The sequence below is a fragment of the Pseudopodoces humilis genome, chromosome 19, assembly GCF_049639895.1.
Source record: "Pseudopodoces humilis isolate 2021_Gansu_Grassland_sample_001 chromosome 19, ASM4963989v1, whole genome shotgun sequence".
Taxonomy (NCBI): domain Eukaryota; kingdom Metazoa; phylum Chordata; class Aves; order Passeriformes; family Paridae; genus Pseudopodoces; species Pseudopodoces humilis.
Genome location: NC_142218.1, coordinates 7,966,738 through 7,985,265, shown reverse-complemented (window position 1 = coordinate 7,985,265; position 18,528 = coordinate 7,966,738). Strand labels below are relative to the sequence as shown.

At 57.4% G+C, this 18,528-nt stretch overlaps 1 protein-coding gene across 1 annotated transcript; it reads right to left on the bottom strand.

The window, feature by feature from the left end:
- Positions 1-888: 888 nt before the first annotated feature.
- On the bottom strand, positions 889-16,837 carry LOC102106440 (tyrosine-protein phosphatase non-receptor type substrate 1). Its single transcript, XM_005524939.3, has 9 exons — positions 16,760-16,837; positions 11,941-12,070; positions 5,295-5,651; positions 4,773-5,084; positions 4,278-4,622; positions 3,921-4,019; positions 3,501-3,522; positions 3,070-3,109; positions 889-2,288 (listed from the first exon to the last, which is right to left on the bottom strand). Exons 1-9 carry the CDS (start codon positions 16,769-16,771, stop codon positions 2,034-2,036), a joined length of 1,572 nt encoding a protein of 523 aa, XP_005524996.3. The 5' UTR covers positions 16,772-16,837; the 3' UTR covers positions 889-2,033.
- Positions 16,838-18,528: the final 1,691 nt, after the last annotated feature.

Below are 18,528 nucleotides of genomic sequence, written 5' to 3'. Positions count from 1 at the left end.
CAGCACAGGGTGGTATCCTTACCATGCTATGGGTGCCAAAAAGAATGTGGGACCCCACACACCTCTGGAGCCATGTCCTGAGTGTGACAGGGCCAACACAGCTAAGCAGGGATGCTCAGCCTGCTGCAGGGGCATGTAGGATGCTGGAAAGTATCTCCTGCAGCAGCAGGGAGGGGAGACTTCCTTGGGAATCTCAGCTGCTGCCCCAGTAGGGAAGGGACAGTTGTGCTGAGGGCAGGGGGAAAACTGTCCTTTTTCTACTCATGTGTGACACCACCAGCAGCAACTCAGTGCTGAGGAAGCCCAGCCTGGGCAGCAACTTCACTTTTGAGTGTCTGTGTAGCCTCACATAGCAGTTCCTGGCTCTGGTGAGACACAGTTCATGTCCCAGACACAGCCCAGGCACCAGCTCCAGGTTGGGAAAGCAGGGAGGTCCCTGGAACACTCAGCTCATTCACAGCATGGGCTGGAGCCAGCACCCAGCCTGCCTGCACACCAGTCTGGGCACCCTAGCTCCAGCTCAGCTACCTGCAGCTAAAGATGCAGCAGGGCCAGGCCCTGGTCAGTCCTTGCCCATGGGGTGCACTGCTCCCCTCCCTTATGGTGTCCAGAGGAACCAGCACCAAAGCCTTCATCCCAGCCTCGACCTCCCTCCCTCTTCCCTCCCTCCAGCACACACTACAGGGCTGTGCAGGATGAACCCTCCTCTCCTCCTCCCTGCAGGACACACAGAACCCCAACCCCACCCTGCAGCCCCAGTGACAAGGTGACCCCCCTGAGCACAGGGACACGCTGATGTGCGGGAGCAGCACAGGACTTTTCACTTTTATTATAAAAATATCTTGCAAGCAAAAAGAAAAAAAAAAAACAACAAAAAACCCCAAAAAATAATCTGTACAAGCAGTCACATTGCTCCCAAAGCACCCCCAAGGACCCCAGTGCCCCCAAGCCCCCCACATTTCCACTGCTGCAGGAGCCAACAGAGGGCGAGGCTCCACATGGTGGCCCAGATAGGGGGCACATGGAAGACATTTGTCCCCATGGGTGGGTTGGGGGAGCCTGCCTGGCCCCCAGGACAGAGCTGGGGTACGGGGTGGGGAGCATATAAGTCTCTTATAAACTCTGTAGGGTTTGGGGGATTCTTTACTGAGGCCTCAGTCTTAATTTTGCACATCTTATTCTAGTGTTAAGTACACAGCAGTACACCCACGTACAACACAAAACATTGGGGGTTTCAGCTCTAAAAATTAACAGTTACATGTCAAACAGTCAAAACATGTTACACGGTACCTGCGGGGAGCTCCCAGGGGGAGCCAGGCTGGGGGGGCCCTCACACGCTTTGTACAAGCCTGGGGCAGCGCTGGTGGGTCCCAGTGCGGGGCAAGGCTGTGCACAGGAAGATGATGATGATGATGAAGAGGATGCTTGGTGCTGGAGAGCCAGACCTGGAGCTCCCCTGGACAGCAGGGTGGGGGCCTCGGCTCAGCAGCCTTCCAGCCTCTTGGCCTTGGGGCGAGACGGAGGTCCTGCAGAAGGGACACTTGGGAAGAGAGGCGGACACGTTGGTCCTTCCTTTAAAGCCAGAGTTTGGTGTCCAGGCGTGGTGGCAGAGCCCCAGAAGGCAGTGTGGGGGCCCTGCTGGTCCTGGGGAGCCGTGGGCCAGGCAGTGGCATCCCCATGAGAGCTGGTGTGGAGGCACTGTACCTGTCCCCTCAGCCCAGCTGGAGCTTCCCAAGGAGCTGCTGCTCCGCTGGCTGAATCTGCTTGCGGGCAAACCCGGCACACTGAGGCTGAACAAGCCCTCATGGGGGTCCTGAAGGTATGGAGCTGGCAGCCCCAGGACCAAACTGCCCCCAAAAATCCTGTCTCTCTGGATGGGAGAAGACCCCCCACAAGTATGGTGGGCTCCATTTCCATCCTAAAACACAGGTACCGCAGTGCATCTTCACATTGCTCCCAGTGCTTCCAAGAGAACAGTCTTGGAGAGGAGCAGAGCTGCTCCCCGCAGGACAGGGGGTCCCAACAGCCACTGCTCACTTCCTGGTGATCTGGACGCTGGCATACTCGGAGCCGGCCTCCTCGGGGCGCGGGGCCGGCCGCTTGGGCGCCTTGCTGAGGTGCACCATGTCCAGGTCGGCGTAGGTGAGGTTGTCATCACCGTTGGGCGCTTGGTTGGTCTGGATGCAGGCGTACTCCGACTGCTGGCTCATCTCCACCATCCGCCGGATCGTCTTCCTCTCCTTGTCGAAGTTCAGGTCCGCGTAGGTCAGGTTGTTGGGGTCGGATTCCTGTGAGAGGCACCAAGAGTTCCTCCTCTGGGAAGATGCCCCTGTACCCACAGCCCTGTTCTGGAGTCAATCCCACTGCAGCTCGGCCCAGGGGACCGCTGTTCCCTGCTTGTGTGGGGGAACAATGCCAGCAGCCACCACCCTGCAGCCATGCTCTACACCCCATTCCAGCTTCCAATTGTGAGCCACCCTATCACCCTGTCCTGGCTTCAAAACCACTGCCACCATTCCAGAGCTATCACTGAAGCCACTCCATCCCAGCACGGCCAGACTGCCCAGCGATGCCCACGCGGGAGCTGGCAGAACCTGGTGGGATGGACAGATTGCTGCTGATCACGACTTTGCTCATAGCTGCGTCACCAAATGCAAAATAACTCCACAAATAGCCTGGCTGGCTATCGCACAGCTGGTTCTCCAGGCAGCACCACCCCAGACTTTACTGGGAGGAGAAGGAGGAGGAGGAGGAAGGAGGAAGGAGGGTGAAGGCAGAAAAGATTCTGAGAAGTGGCTACTCTTTTCTTGGGGCAGCCTCTCTTCCACCTCCAGCCACAGAGTGGAGACACTGAGATGTTTCACTGGAGAACCACCACCCTCCACTGGAGACACTGAGATGTTTCACTGGAGAACCACCACCCTCCACTGGAGACACTGAGATGTTTCACTGGAGAACCACCACCCTCCACTGGAGACACTGAGATGTTTCACTGGAGAACCACCACCCTCCACTCCCACCTCCAGTGGCTCCCAGCCACTCTCCCTCCCCAGTCCCAAGATGACCCACCTGGGTCGTGGCCTCGCTGCTCTTCTCTGGCTCATGTAACCTGGAAGGAGGGACAAAATCAGTCAGAAGCATGGAGCATCCTGTTGCCCTTTCCCTGGTGATGAAGCAGCTGGGGAGGTCAAATGCAAGCCAAGGTCCTTGCAGCTGCACCCAGCAAGACAGGTCCTGAGCATTGGCTCGTGCTGGTCCAGCTGCCTCACTGCTGGCCAGCGATCAGCTCCCACCAGCCTGCTCAGCCCCACCACGAGCAAAAAATCCCCATGGGCACAGAACCCCAGCTGAGGAGATGGGCACAGACTGTGTTCCTGCTGTCCCTTCCACAGGTTTTGGGGATACAGCTCTGTTCCAGTCCTGAGGGACTCAATGGGCTGGAGGTGTCCAGCTCAGAGTTCCCACAGGTTACCCAGTGACTAGAAGAGATCTGCACTCACCTGGCAGATGGCGAGCTTTTACCTGCCGAAAGAGAAGAAGTTTAGGAAAGAAGTAATTCAGGAAACAAGATAAACACCCCATTTCCCTGGGCACAGAGAACACATGCAGAGACTGCTTCAAGGACAAGTACACATCTTTTCCCAGAGGCAAGTGCCTGCAATTCCCTGAAGTTTCAATCAATTTCATTCCAGACTGTTCCTGGGGGAGCACAGGAGGTGCAGGGTAGGGTTTAGACCAGCCAGAGCTTTCCCTGCAGCCTGTAAACAACCTGGCAGCTCTATCCATCACCCCACTGGGTAGGACCTCTAGCTGCACTGCCAGGAGTTACTGTCCAATGGGGCAACGTGAAACCCATGGGAAAAAGAGGAAAAACGGGGTTGGGAACAGCTGCCTCCCTGCCACACAGTCAACTCCCTTACCCTTGATCTGCTTCACCCGGATGAGGTACAGAATCGCAGCCACCAGCAGGACCAGAACCGTGCAGACCACACCCACCACGATGTAGATGAGCATATCATCTGAAACATCAATGAAAAGGTCACCATGGCCCAAAACCTGGTACCTCCCAGTCCCTGCAGCCTCACAACTGGGATTGGCCTAGTGATGCATGAAGCACCAAGGAGGACAGCTCGGTGCCTGCCACCACCACATTCCCCAGCCCCCTGATACGGAGATTTGGTCCTTCAACCACATTTTGATGGAGCTTTGACCTTCCTCAGAGGATGACACCACACAGCTGCCCTGGCAGGCACCCCATCCCAGCAGCTCTGACGCACCCTTAATCATCTGAGACTCCTTGCTCAGTCCCTGGGCCGTGTTGGAGATCCACAGGACAGCTGAGTAGTTGGCAGGGGCCTGGGCATCGTGCACCACCATGCAGGTGATGGTGGACCCGTTTTTCTCCTCCATCGCTTGCACCTCCACCTGGCTTCTCAGCTCAAACAAGCCCTGGGGGAGCTCAGATAGCCGGGAGACGTTCTCTGCCTTTATCTCCATCCCATTCTCCAGCCAGGAAATGGACACCTTTCCTGGGTAAAACTCCTTCACGAGGCAGGTGAAGACCACGGTGTTGTTCACCTCAACGGGGCTCGGCTCAGCGCGCACTTCCACGCTGGGGGGAACTGGGAAGAGAGACAGAGTTTGGTGTTTGGTGTCCCCGCCTCTGCTGCCCACAGGGAGCCTCGTCCCTGCCCCAGGGGCCCCTGTCCTCCTCCCAGGGACCCCAACCCCACGGGAGCAGGACACCCCAGTGCGAGTCCCCCAGCCCTCACCTCGCAGGACACTGCTGAGCTGGAACCTCCCACGCAGCGGCGCCGGCAGCGTGGAGTGCTGCACCTCACAGATGAGCTGTGAGCGGACATCATCCTTCTGCAGGGTCACCATCACTGTGCTGGACATGTTGTAGGTTTTCATCCTCCATTCGGTGACCAGGGGCACCTGAGCCACCATGGGGTCCTTGTTCTTGAACCATTTCACCCCAATCTTTTCAGGAAAGAACCCTCCAGTTGTGCAGACAAAAGGCACCGACTGCCCTGGCCTCGCTCTCTGCCTGGGCCCAGACATGAGCGGGGGGCTGGGTTTGGCTGTGGGGAGAAGCACGGGGCCATCAGACCACGCTCTGCCCCCTGCCAAGCCCTGGGCCTGCCAGGAGCAGAGTCTTCTACAAGGGCATGGGGACAACCCATGGGATTCTCTCCTGCACCAGCCCTGAGCCCCTTCCCCATCCCTGCTCTACCTGAGCAGAGCCTGCTGGGCTGGTTCCCATCAGGAGCTGCTCTGGGAGCCCCACTCACCTTGCACAGACACCACAGTGCCCCTGCCATGGTGAGACACCTCATCCACACCAGTGTCTGTCTTGACATACTTCACACAGTAGTAGGTGCCCATGTCCTCAGGCTGAACGTTCCTGATGTGGATGGTGAAGTCTGTGTTGGACTCAACCACTGCTCTTGTCACACTGGGTAAGGAGTCCCCTTTCTGGCCATAGACGGTCTTGTTCCCACTGCCCCAGCCCTTCAGCCACTTCACAGGACCCGGTCCAGCGATTCCAGATGTGGTGCAGTTCAGGGTGAGCGTCTCCCCAGCTGCCACCGTCACATTGTCCTGGGGCTGCTGCAGACTGAAGCCCTGACCCGCCTGGGCACCCACACCTAGAGAGAAAAGACCACAAGTCTTGCCTGGCAGCACACATCCAAACTGTTCTCCCAGCCCTGGGACAGGCTGAGCACCCCAGGTGATGGGCTGTGGCCATGGACACAGCGCTCTGCCTGCAGGGCTCGGCAGCGACTGACGGAGCTTTGCTTGGTGACTGCGCTGTGCTCCGTACAGATAAATCATGGAGCACATCCCAGCTGCCCGTGACTCCAACACACTGGGCTGCCTCCCACAGCCACCTGGCTTTGTCAGCCAGGAGAAAGAAGCATACAAAACGAGGTGCTCCAAAGAGCCAGCTCCCATCACCAGTGTGACACTGTTTTCTGTCCTGAATCTGTCCCATTTCTGCATGGAGTCCCAGCCCCGGTGACCCCAGCAGAGCGCAGCCAATCCCCCCCACCAATGCCAGCCAAGCAGGCACTGTTCCTGCTCAGCAGCAACCACAGGGAGACATCACCTTTGGAGCATCTCCATACCACTGGTCCCCAATCCAGTCACCTGTGCCACACCTCCCTGCACAGACAGTGACATCCCAGATAACCCCCACTACACATCCATGGGTTATCCAGGGGTTCATTTTGTCAGTGCTTCCCATACCAGTACAGTTATTGCAACCAAATCCACAAAATGTTTCAATCCTGGTTACTGCTTAAGGGAACATTTTTTTAAGCCACATGGGGAGAGAAGTGGGGGAACCACTTAGATCCACCTGCTGGTAACAGGTGGCTGTGGCACCCAGAACTGGTGTCACGGTCACACAGAGATCACTGTGTTTGAGCAGGTAATGCTGAGCAGCACGGGGAGCACGTGGACCCACATCTCTCACACCAGAATCACAGAATCTTTTAGGCAGGAAAAACCCTAAGATCACTTAGTCCAACCATTTAAGCCAGTACTGCCAAGCCTCTGACCAAACCATGACCCCAAGTGCCACATCCACACATCTTTTAAAACCCTCCAGGGATAGTGACCCCACCATTGCCCTGGACAGCTGTCTTACCTTTTACTCTTACTTTTCCCAAAGTTCCAACCTTAACCTCCCCTGAACAACTTGAAGCCATTTCCCCCTGTCCTGTTGCTTGTTTGGGAGAGGAGAATGACCTCCACCTGACTACAGCCTCCTTTCAGGGAAATCCAGGACAGCAACCCATGCCAAGACTCCCCTTGGGACACAGCAGGATAATCTCTGGATGGATGGTCCCAGGAGGACCTGCTGTAGGACAAGCTGCGCTGACCCCTCTGGCCACAGCTGGCTCTCACAGAGACCAGAGATGATTTTTGGCAGCTGTTAATCCCTCCTGACTCACAGTAGTATGTGCTGTACCCACAGATGTTCTCACTGTTCCACAGTGTGTGGAATTACTCAATCACTATGGCCAGAATAACCAGGAGCAGTTTCTCCAGACTGCCCCAGTTAAAGACTGTTTCGCCCAGGGCATCAGTCCACAGCATCCTCAGCCAAAACCTTCAGGCCTCAGTGTTTCCCTTTGAAGGCATGTCAGGGTTAAGGTGGCAGCAGCATTCAACACCAGAACAAGTTTTTCCCACAAAACAAGCACAGAGGGACAGAGCTGGTCTGTGTCATGTCCAGATGAGTCATTCACTCTGAGCCTTGGTCCTGCACCTGAACAGTGTGCTCAGGGCACCTGTGGGGCAACCCCATGCTTCTCAGGAGACACCCAAACTGTGGGGAGCAGCCCCAGAGCAGAGGCCTCGTGCACTCCATGTGCTGAACACAGTACTGACACAGAAACACCACTGTGTGATCTCCTGAACTTCTCCATCTCCTGCTGCTGAGAGAACTTTTGCAAGAAATGGTCGAGAAACGCACAGAGGAAGTTCACGAGCACAAAGCACCATCACATCATCCGTCTCTCACCAAACCCCTGCACGTGGATGTGATGCAGGCAGGGACCAGGCTGCCACAGGCAGAGAGAGACTGGCACCCCCAGCCAGCAACCACACAGACCCCCAGCCCTTCCATGTACCCAGGGGGGGCCACAACACCAAGTATGCCTCCACCAAATTGGGCAGACAAAGCTCATTAGCGAGCAGCACTCAGTACAGCAAGGGACACGTCCCACGTGTGGTCACAGGAGCAGGAGGCCAGGGCCACCCCCACCACACACTCTGTGTCCTGTGATGAGTGTGTTACTCACTGCTCCCCTCTGCAATCCTCTGTAAGAGCAACTTCTATGGAGTGGTTGCCCCCATGTCTCCTTGAGGGTCCCCTGCACTGGGTAGAACTGCTTGCACCGCCCCTCACAGCCCAACCTGAGCGAGCCGAGCACCTCCTCTTCATCCTCCCTCTCTCCATCTGCCCATCTCCCCATGAGGCACGTGGTGTGCTGAGGGGAAGAGCTGGGGATGTGCCTGCTTTGGGGCCCTAGAGCTGACCCCAGCACCAAAGAATGTCAGGGTGGGCACTGCTCAACCCCAAGGTTCATTTCTCACAGTTTCAGAGAAACATCCACAGAAGCTCTGGGACATTGAGCTGAGCGTGGCTGGGTGCCCTGCCTGTGGCTGGCTGCCATGCCTGGTGTGCAGCAAGGGCTCCCCACTACCTTGGCACAAGGGTCCTGCCTTCTGGAACCGCAGGGATTTATCCCTGCAAGCAGCAGGGAACTCTGGCAGGGTCCAGATTTGCAGACAAACGTGGAAGGTCTGTATGCATTCCACAGCACCGAGCCCGCATTCCCTCCTCACCGGGGCAGCAGCGTGCCTGCCTCCCATGCCCAGGGATTAGCAGGCGCAGAGCATGGTGTTGGCCAGGGATAGGATGCAAGGTGCTTTCCTGCTTTCCTGACTGCTATTGCTCCCAGAGGATTGAGGGGAAAAAGGGCTTCACACTGCCAGCAGCGCTGCCTGTTCAGAGGCTTCACTGGCAGCTCTTGGTCACCACAAAAAACACCGTGAGGCTCCAGGCAGCCCCTCAGAAAGGATTAAAACGGGGCTTTGGGGTATTTTTCCACATGTTCTGCTCTGCTATCTCAGAGACCCTCACCCAGCTCTGCTCAGATCACCCTATTCAGGGATTTCTGATCTATGACACAGCCTCTAGCCATGATCCACCACAGGAGCAGCCCAACAAAGACCAGCTTGCACCTCGTGGTTGAGAAACAGGAGTGCCAGTCAGACCTGGCTTCTCCTCTTCCCGCCTGCATCCAACACCCCACACCAGGACCAACCTGACCCCTCCTGCTCAGAATGATCCCAACCCCCTGCAGCAGCCCACAGCAATGCCTCCCCTCCCACACCTCAAAGGGAAAACACAAAGGGGAAGTTGGCAGAAAACCCCAGAATACACAAGTTGAAAAATGCAAAGTTTCCACCAAAGCTTCTTTCCTCTTTCTCCATGAACACAGCTTCTCCTCACACACAGCCAGTGCCCCCCCTTCTCCTTCCCCTTTTGAGGTGCTCACCCAGCGGGAGTGAGAGCCCAGCCAAGCTCCCTCCCAGCAGCTCACGACGTGCTTGTGCACCAGGAGCGGGATGTTGGTGGGCTTCAGACCGCAAACGCATGGGACACCACAACTTCTCACTGCTTCCCTGCCTCTCCCTTGATGACACTTTTTTCCTTACACTTGGAATTCAAACCACCTGGAACTGGAACACGATCCTCTTGTCCCCAAGATCATGGGGAATTTAGGTGCTCTGACCCTGTAATCTGTTCTATCCTACACTCCAGAATTAGCCAAGGGTTTTAGAGCCCTGAAAAGCATCACCTGACAATTCCCACGTAGGTGGGAGCACCCTCGCAGTGCAGACCCGGAGCACTTCCAGCCCGGAGCAGAGGCAGAAGCATGATCTGGCAGAGCCTACCTCCTTCCCGTTATTCAGTTTAATTTGGGAGCAAAATAATCCCAGCTCTCGCTGCAATGCAAGTTTTCCATATCGGTGACACATTTTTTTCTATATTCCACCTTTTGAAGTATCTGATATTGAACAGATTGCAAGAGGCCGGGGTTTAATTCAGGAGAGGCTGCTTGGATGCTTCCTGGTAAAAATAGATTTTTTTCCTCTGAAGGAGCTGGGTAAGGAGCTCTGGGATGGCTGTGTGCTCCAGAAACCATGTGCAGCTGGTCACCGGCATCCGAAGCCCCACAGCCACTCACTGAAGGAACAGGCCAATGGGCAAGGAAACCCCAAAATAATCCTGCTGGAATTTCACCTGCAGCAGGGCTGCCAGGGGCGGAAACTAACAGGTGCTGCCTATAAAAGGCCTGGAATCTGCTGTTAAGGGAAGGCAAGAGCAGCCCTGGGTATAGCTGTTGAGCCCTGAGCAGACCCCAGGGCGCTCAGGGAGGGTTGTAGTAAAGGCTGTGTTTTATATCTGTCACATCAGAGGAAGCCTCAGCTCACACGCAGCCACCATTTCCAAGCTCCCCTCCTCCAGCATCAGCAGAAATTCATCCCAAGAGCCAAAGCCCCAGCAGGAAACAGAATTCCCCTTTGGAACAGGCTCTGTGAAGCACAGCTGAAACCCTCTACAGAGAAAGATGGGCATGGAAGGGCTCTGCAGGGCACAATTTCTCAATGGGGCTTTGCTGTTTGGTTTCCCACATCTCCCTGCCTTTGCCCCACGGGAAGGTCTCCTCCAGGACCTTCCCTTTTCCCCTCCACTTCTGCAGAAGCTGTCAGAGCAGCCGGCAGTGGGAGCCTGGGCCAACTCTACTGGAGTTCAGCTTGGTTTGAGCCGTGGCCCAGGAGCGATTTGCCATATGGAAAAGACGTGCACGTTTGCACCTAAAATCAGGGATGAAAACCACTTCACAACCCCAGGGTGGTATTTTTCCCATGGCCAACTCAAAGAAATGGGGTTCCTACTCCAAGACCACATTTAATTAAGTTCAGGAGCTTTACTGGAGCTATTCTTTCACGCAGGAAATCGCAGTGGCTCACTGGGAAGCCGTTCTCCCCGCCAAAGGCTTCCTGGCTCTCAGCAGCCGGAGTTCTCAGTTTGAGGCCAACACTTCTCAGTTGTGATCAGGCAACTCAAAGCAAGGAGTGTTGTGCTGAAAGGATTTGCTTTCTACCCAAGTTTGCATCCAACTCTTTGCCCAAGTAAAGCTTTGATGGTAAATATTTCAATGGGCTTGAATGGGAGAATGTGGGTTTCCCCCGCAGAACCTGGCCTGGGCTCTTTGTAGCTGGCTGGAAGGGGTGGGATTGGGATAGAGCAAAAAGCTCAGCAGCAAGAAGCTCCTGAAGATGCATCACTATTGCCACAGGTTTGCCTCAAAAAACCCATCCTTCCCTTGGCAGGGAGAGCGATTCCTTCGAAATCACCCAAAACGAAACACCCTAGAAAGGAAACATCCTTGAAAGCAGCAATCACCACAGGGCTTAGTTCCTGGTGGGATGAGAGACTTCCCGCTGCCGGTAAGAGGAACAGCCAAGAGTGGCACTTTGACTGGTCCTTTGCTGTGCCCCCCAGCTTTTTTAAGGGCCTGGTGGAGCCATGAGCCCCTGGGAGGCCTGGGGCACCCTGAGGCGACACAGGGCTCTACATGGCACAGGGTGCCCGGAGGTGTTGCAATTCCACCGCTTCAGTGCCCAGCAGTTGAGTCGAGACAGAGCCCACGGTGGGGTGAAGCAGGAGGGTAGCAAGAAAAACAAGTTCTTGGCAGAGAAGACAGACAGCCCTCACCAGAGCCTCCCCATGCCTTCTCCACTACCCACTACCAAGTGGGAATTCGGGCTGCTTGCTGAGATTTGCCTCACCCGTAGTTGGCAGGGGGTGCTCGCAAATGGGTGGGAACAACATGCCTCTTCATGCCCCTGCCGAATTCCCTGCCTCGCTGGGAAGGGGAATGCCTGCCTGCCTTGAAGTTTGGTTTGAGAAGAACGGCCGGGCCAGCGCCCCGCGGGAGCCCCTCGGCCACCGCCGCTCTCTAGGTCACCGCAGGAAAGGTCAAAGCAACCGTGCGCGGGGAGGCGGCGTCATGTCGGTACCGGAGGTGTGCGGGAACGGGGAGAAGGGAGATCGGGGAAAACGGAGGACACGGCAGGGAGACGAGGCGGGGAACGGGGCAGAGGAGCAGGGCGGGAAAAAGGGGGAAGCAGGGCAGAGCAGGGAGAGGAGCTGGGTGGGAGGGAACGGTGGAAAACAGGACAGAGGGGGCAGGAGCAGGATGGAAAAAAAGGGGGAAAACAGGGCAGAGCAGAGGAGAAGAGCAGCGTGAGAACGGGGAGAACAGGGCAGAGCGGGGCAGCAGGGTGGGAGGGAAAGGGGGGAATAGGGCAAGGAAAGGAGCAGGGAGGCAGGCAGAAGCCATGGCTTACCGGGCAGGGCGAGCAGCAGCAGGCAGGGCAGTGCCCAGGCGGTGCGGCCGGGATCCCGGGGATGCGGCTCCATCGGTGCGGGGAGCGGAGCCCGCGGCTTCCCAGCGCGGCCCCGCGCCCGGCTCGGCGGCTGGGTTTGATAAATAAGACAAATTAAAAAAAAAAAAAAAAAAAAAGGCAAGCAGAAAAAGCGCAGAACTGCAGCTGGCGAAGGAAATCGCTCTTCTCAGCCCCAAAATGAGGAAGGAGGCCGGGCTCCCCCCTTTCTCCCCCCCGCGGCGGGCGGGCAGCACACACGCACGCACCGACACGGACCCGCGGCCCCGCCGCCGCCCGTGGGCACCGCACCGGGACCGGGCTCGGGGCCGCCGCGGCGGGGCCCCGGGCGGGCTCGTGCCCCGGTGCCGCGCGGAGCCGCCTCCCCCCAGCGCCGCCTCCGTTGCCGTGGTACCGGGGAGGGACGGAGCTGGCCCCAGCCTGGAGACCCCCTCCGGCTCCCAGCAGCCCCGGTTTAGCGCCGCTTCCCCCCGTGGCGGGGGCGAGAGCAGCCCCGCCCGCCCCGGGGCAGAGTTCTCCGGTCAGCCCGGTGTGCGGCTGCCTTAAGGTGGGCTGGGGGGGGACCCCCGGCCCCGGTAGCCGGGAGCCCCGGGATACCCGGTGCCTGTCGGCCGGGGCAGAAGGAGGCGGCTCCATGGCCCCAGGGCTGCGGGTGTAGCCGCCGCTCCGGCACGGCCACAATACACAGCCCAGCATCCCCGAGCTGGGATTGGGGTGCAGGAGCCTTCGGGGTCCTGCACACCCAGGGACCACCTGGGACTGAGCCAGGACAGCCCGCGGCAGAGGCACAAACAGCTCGCAGCCTTCGGGGTCCCAAATGCCCAGGAACCTCCCAAGGCACCACGCAGGGCTGAGCTCTCAACCCGTGGCAGAGGCACGAGTGGTGTTTTGCCGGTGCCACAGGGACAGGTCAGCTTGGCCCACGGGGGCCAGGGCCAGGAGGGGACACTGGCAGCAGCACAGACATGCAGAGGGTGAATGGGGAGGGAGAGGAAATTCCTGCACAGCACTCTGGGAGCATGGGGACATCCCCGTGATGTCCCCTCAGCGGGAGCCTGCAGCAGGAAGAAGCCAGAGCCTGAGGACAAGGCAGCTGTAATGGTAGGCAGGGCTGAGGAAGAGGAGGAGGGTGTCGGGGTGTCAGCATCCATGGGATTCATGTCCCTGCACCGCTCTGCTTCCCCCTGACACAGAGTCCTTCCCAGGGGAGCCGCAAGGACACAATCTCCGCTGCCTGCACCTGTCGTGGCTTCTCACACCGCCCAGGGGCACTTCAGCCAGGCAAGGCCAGGTACCTGGGGTGCCAGGTGCAACGCTGGCAGCTGCCAGCACCACCCCGCTGTCCCCTCTGCCCTCCCAGGGATGGGGTGGACATTGCAGAGCGGGAGCTCCCAGCCCACCCAGCATCACCTGCAGCACAGATCGCACCAATCGCTTTCCCACGCTGGGCCGGGTCCCTGAGGACAGCACTGGGTGCCGTTCTGGAGGACCCGCTGCCGGCTCCCCCCTCCTCCCCCCCTCCCCAGGCAGCCGCCAGGGCTGTCGGTTTTATTTAGAGCCTCGCACAAACACAGCCGAGATATCTGAAGTGACTTGGCACCACCAATCTGCGCACGGCATCCGCCTGCGCATCCCCGGCCCCACCAGCCTCCCCCTCAGCCCCAGCTACACCCATGGGGCACATCCAGCCTTAATTTAGCACTGCTGGGAGCCGGGACCAGCTCCCCAGGCTTCTGCACTCACCTCCCTCTGCGATCCCCTGGCAGCTGGAGGCTGCACTCAAGGCTTGTGGCCAGTACTGGAAAAACTTTTGTGGCCAGCAGCACTGGTCCTGAAAAGCTCAGTACAGCCATCATTTCCCTTCACAGAGCTGGCCAGAGAGGCCAACAAGGAGCAGGGATCCAGAAGAACCCTCGGATTTGGTCTTTTGCACATAGCAATAATTTCTTTGCATGGGGATGGGACACATCACTGCAGTGCACAGGCACCTCACAAGAGGAAGAAAAGGGGCAGGTGCTGAGCTCTGCTCTCTGGTGACCAGTGATAAGACCCAAGGGAACTGCATGAAGCTCTGTCATGGAAGTTTCAGGTTGGATATTAGGAAAAGGTTCTTCTACCAGGGGGTGTTTGGGTACCAGAACAGACTCCCCAGGGCACTGGTCACAGCCCCAAGCCTGCCAGAGCTCAAAAAGCATTTGGACAATGCTCTCAGGCACAGGGTGGGATTCTTGGGATGTCCTGTACTGGGACAGAAGTTGGACTCGATGATCCTTGTTGGTCACTTTCAGCTCTGGATAGTCCATCAGTTAGTAGTGGCTACACCGCTGTGGGCAGTGCATCCCACCCAGCCCAAGTCTAGAAGCAGGGACCCTCACAGCAAGTAGGTGCCCAGCAGGAGGGCAAATGTCAGGGACACACTGCAGCCATTCACAGCCACCTTTCCTGGTTGTTTCTACATGGAAGCACGGATCCTGGAGGCCTGGTTGCCTTCAGCCTGTCTGAGATGTTCTGCTCAGTGCTGAAGGTGCAGACAACCTGTTCTCAGGCGATTACAGAGCGGAGCCAGCCCGCACACAAGCAGCAGCCACCGCAGAGCGCTCAGGAAGGGAAGTCGGAGCTTAAAAAAGCTCTGTAAGAGAAGGTACCGCGCAGAGCAGATGGCACGGCGCGAGCTTCCCGGGAAGAGCTGCTATTGCTCCCCATTAGGAAGCATATGGGCAGGCTCAGCTGCCTCCCCTCCTACCCATGGCCCTGCCACTCGGCATCAGAGGGGCCCTGCTCCAACACGAGAGGATTGGAGGATAGTGGCAGGGATAACACCCCAACAGGGCAGTCCCTGCACTGGGCAGGGAGCCAGGGGGACAGGAGCATTTGGCTCCTTGTGTGCCTGAGACAGGGGGACAATGCAAAATTTTGGGAGTGCAACTCTGCCATCATCATCCTCCTCCTTGTGCACAGAACACCCACGGTGATCAGGAGGCTGCAGTGCCACTTGGCAGGATGGGCAGCGCTGCCAGGCTCTGTGTGCTGCCAGCGGGCACCCAGGCTGCGCTCGCTCTGCAGCATCTCTGTGCCTCAGCTCAAAACCCCTGCTCAGGCAGGGAGGATTCCGGAGACCCTGGAGGATTCCAGAGCTCGGCTCTCCCTGGCTCCAGGAGCTGGGCAGCAGCCAGCATGAGGACAGGGCAGTGTTTCAGGAGAGCTTTTCAAGAATAAGTTGATTTTCACAGCTTTGAGGCACAGTGAAGACCTCGCATCACGCTGCTAGCACTTGTTTGGGGAAGGTACGTGCTCTGTGTGGCAGGGCTGGGCCAGGCTCAGCCACCCCTGTAGGTCTGGGTGCTGGGCAGGCGGGGGTCTGCTCCCCTTCCAGGACCACAGGCTCAGTGTCCTTTTTAGGTTCCCTTGTTCCCAGCTGAGCAGCTCTGCAGGATCTGCTCCCTCCCCAGGAGAAGGTGGGGACCCATCCACACACAGGGACCCCAGCCAGGGCAACAGCACCCCATTTCTCATCAGAGCCCGGCAGCATCCAATGGGAACAATTACAGCCTTGCCAGAGCTATCCCAGTGGAAAGTCTTGCAGCACTGGTTTTTCCCAGACTGTTCTTTCATGCCTCAATCAGCTGCCTGTCTGATCCTCTCCCAGCCCCATGGCCCCCGGGAACAGCGGTGGCTCACTTGGCTGGAGGGGACTCGCAGGGGATGGAGATGGGAGAGGTTCGTGTCTCTGCCCTGCAGGGCCAAACCTGGGCCTGTTAATGGATCACATTTCACTGACAGAGGTGACTGCAGTCTTTCCCTGCCTGGGACTTTGTCCCTCATGATCCTCACTCCACCAGTGGGATGGCACAATAGCCTGAGTGGCCACATCACACCAGGACACAGGAGTTGTCCCAAAATGCTCAGTCCACCCTTCAAAACCCAAACAAGCTTAGGGATACAGAAAAAAACCCCACCAATACTTTGGACATCAGCCTGGAAAATACCCCAAATTCAGCATCCAGAGGTGCTATTTTGGGGCTGTGGGCACAGAGCCATGCCCAAGCACCAGTGAGCAACCAGCACTTGTAGGAGCCCTCCAGAATAATGACTCAATGATCTTAGAGGTCTTTTCCAACAGCAAAGAATCCTTGATAAGCCAAAAAGCACAGCATGGAGCACGTGGAGCTGCAGGGACTCACCACCCTGGAGAAACTCAGAGCTGTCCTGGCACAGCCCCAGCCACAAACACCTCCCAGCCCAGCCCCCAACAACAAAACACCCTGTGGGACCACATCAGAGCACCAGGCCTACACAAGGTCTGTTCTGGCACCCATGAGACAGTGCAGCCTCCCTACAACCACAGAACAGCATGTTCTCCCCATCCATCCTCCAGCTTCAAAAACTAACTTCAAGACCCCTCCAGCTTAAGATCCAAGTGGACACATCCTACACCCTCCCCACCTCTCAGGCTTCACTCAACACTCAAAGAGGGCTTTCAGCTGGGAGAGAAGCACAAACGTCTTTTGCAGCAGGGAGCACCAATTACACTGATGATATTTAGGGCTTCCAGCACAACAAATGGAGCTGCAGCTTCGTTAGGTACCTTGCCAACTTAATCCAAGACATGCAGTACAGGGGAAGCTTAAATTAGTTTATCTCATGTTAACTTCTAACAAGCAATATGTTAATGTGGGCATGGTTTTCATGGACTTGTGACCCAGGGAAGGGGCACCCACAGCCCTCTAAACATGGGTTTAAGAAGCAGGGGTTTGTATCCTACCTGTGTCCTCATACTCCTGTGATAGCATCCACCACCATGATCACCTGCAGCTAGGAAAAGGGTGCACAAATCACCCTCTTATATGGGGAGAGACCCTGGAGAGGGTGATGAGCTACAGAGGCCTCGTTAAGGCTGTGGTTGCCAGGAGAAAGGGTGGGGGTAGGCTGTGGAGGATGCTCTGTGAGCATGGGCTTTTCCCCCTCACCTTTTGAGTGGGCTCATGGGAACTACCTGTAATTGTTTTAGCCAAGCTTTTATTGGGTGATTTAGGAGTTACAGCTTAGTTGTTTCAGCTCTCTCAGGTCTTTGTTAGGGCTCTGGGACCCAGTTGCTGCAGATGGTGTGTGTGGGGATGAGTGGGGTGGAGGTGAGGTGCTCCCTGGCGTGGGGCATTTTCTGAGGAGCCCCTTTGTGCACACTGGCCAGACCTGGCCTGTTTCTACCCCCTCCTTAGGGGACAGGGCTTCAAATCACAGCCCACATAATTTTTAGTGTCCCTCTGCCACTGAATTAATCCCCAGCACTGCCAGGATCAGCTGGTTCCCTCCAAGCCCCTGAAATGACTTTCAGGGAGGATGAGGGAGGGATACAGCTCTGCCCGCCCACGCTGGGCTTTGCTGGGTTGGAGTGATGCTCTGAGTGCCCCCATGGCACTCACACGCTGTCACCTTCAGCAGTGGCAGCAGAGCCCAGTGTCCCACCACCCACCACCATCAGAATGTCCTCCACTGTCTACCAAGCAAGAAGGAAAACCTACAGGCTACAGCAGGGACAGTGTCCACAGGGCAGCTCAGCCATCCCAGGGCCGGGCTGTGCTCCCAGGCTGCTCCCACCCTGCAGTGGTGCCCTGTGGGATGCTGCAAACTGGGTGAATTGGCCGGGCTTCCTTAATGCAGCCCGGCACGCTCACACTCTGGGGGAATTCCTCACTGCTGTGTCAGAGCAGGAAAGGTGGTTTATATCCTGTGCCTGGCCTGGAAACGGCCCTGGCTGACCTGAGGTGAGGGGTTTTAGGGTAAAATTGCTGACAGGCTGGGAAAACCCAGCTAGGAAGGACAGGGCTGGCAGTGCTGGTGCCTGCGCCCGCTGAGGTGCTGGGAGCGCTGGCAGGGCTGTGCTGACCTTGGCTGGCAGACAGGATCCTGCCCCTTGCCCCAGAGAAGGGTTTGCTCTCTGCTGTGGGTCTACAACACGTGCACAGCCCTGGAAATAAGCTGCACAGGAAGTGGTGCAGTGACCATCCCTGGAAGTGTTCAAAAAACATGTGGATGTGGTATTTGCGGACGTGGGTTAGTGGTGGGCTTGGCAGTGCTGGGGGAATGGTTGGACTCAATGATCTTAAGGGGCTGTTCCAACCTTAACTGATGACAGGGATGGGGGCACAGGAGAGGCCCCACTCAGGGCAGCTCAGCAGGGACACAGCGTGGCCCCAATCCTGCACCCTTTGTGCAAATGGCTGCAAAACTGGGAGACATCTGTGCTGTCTGTATGGGGCTCACCCCAGCTCTGATGGGCTCCAGAGCCACAGGGAGCTTTGGTGTCCCACCCTGGGACCCTGCCCCAACCCCAGGAGCAGAAGTGCTGTGGAGGAAGAAGTGGCAGGGATGGGGGGAGGGCAGACAGGGTGCAGGCCAAGAGCTCCAGCCATGCAGGGCTGGATGTTAATCATTGATGGGCTCCTGGGAGCTGTTTGAACTAAAGCCTCGTTCTGCACTGTTCTGGCTCATGGGAATGTGGTGGCAGTGCCAGTACCCACATCCCCCAGCTCA

What these genes read in the sequence shown, in the direction of transcription:
- LOC102106440 (XM_005524939.3), bottom strand. An exon ending in GGAGTCTCAGATGATTAAGG is followed by an intron (nt 4,020 to 4,277) that starts GTGCGTCAGAGC and finishes TTGATGTTTCAG; the next exon opens with ATGATATGCTCATCTACATC. An exon ending in CCGGGTGAAGCAGATCAAGG is followed by an intron (nt 3,523 to 3,920) that starts GTAAGGGAGTTG and finishes CTCTTTCGGCAG; the next exon opens with GTAAAAGCTCGCCATCTGCC.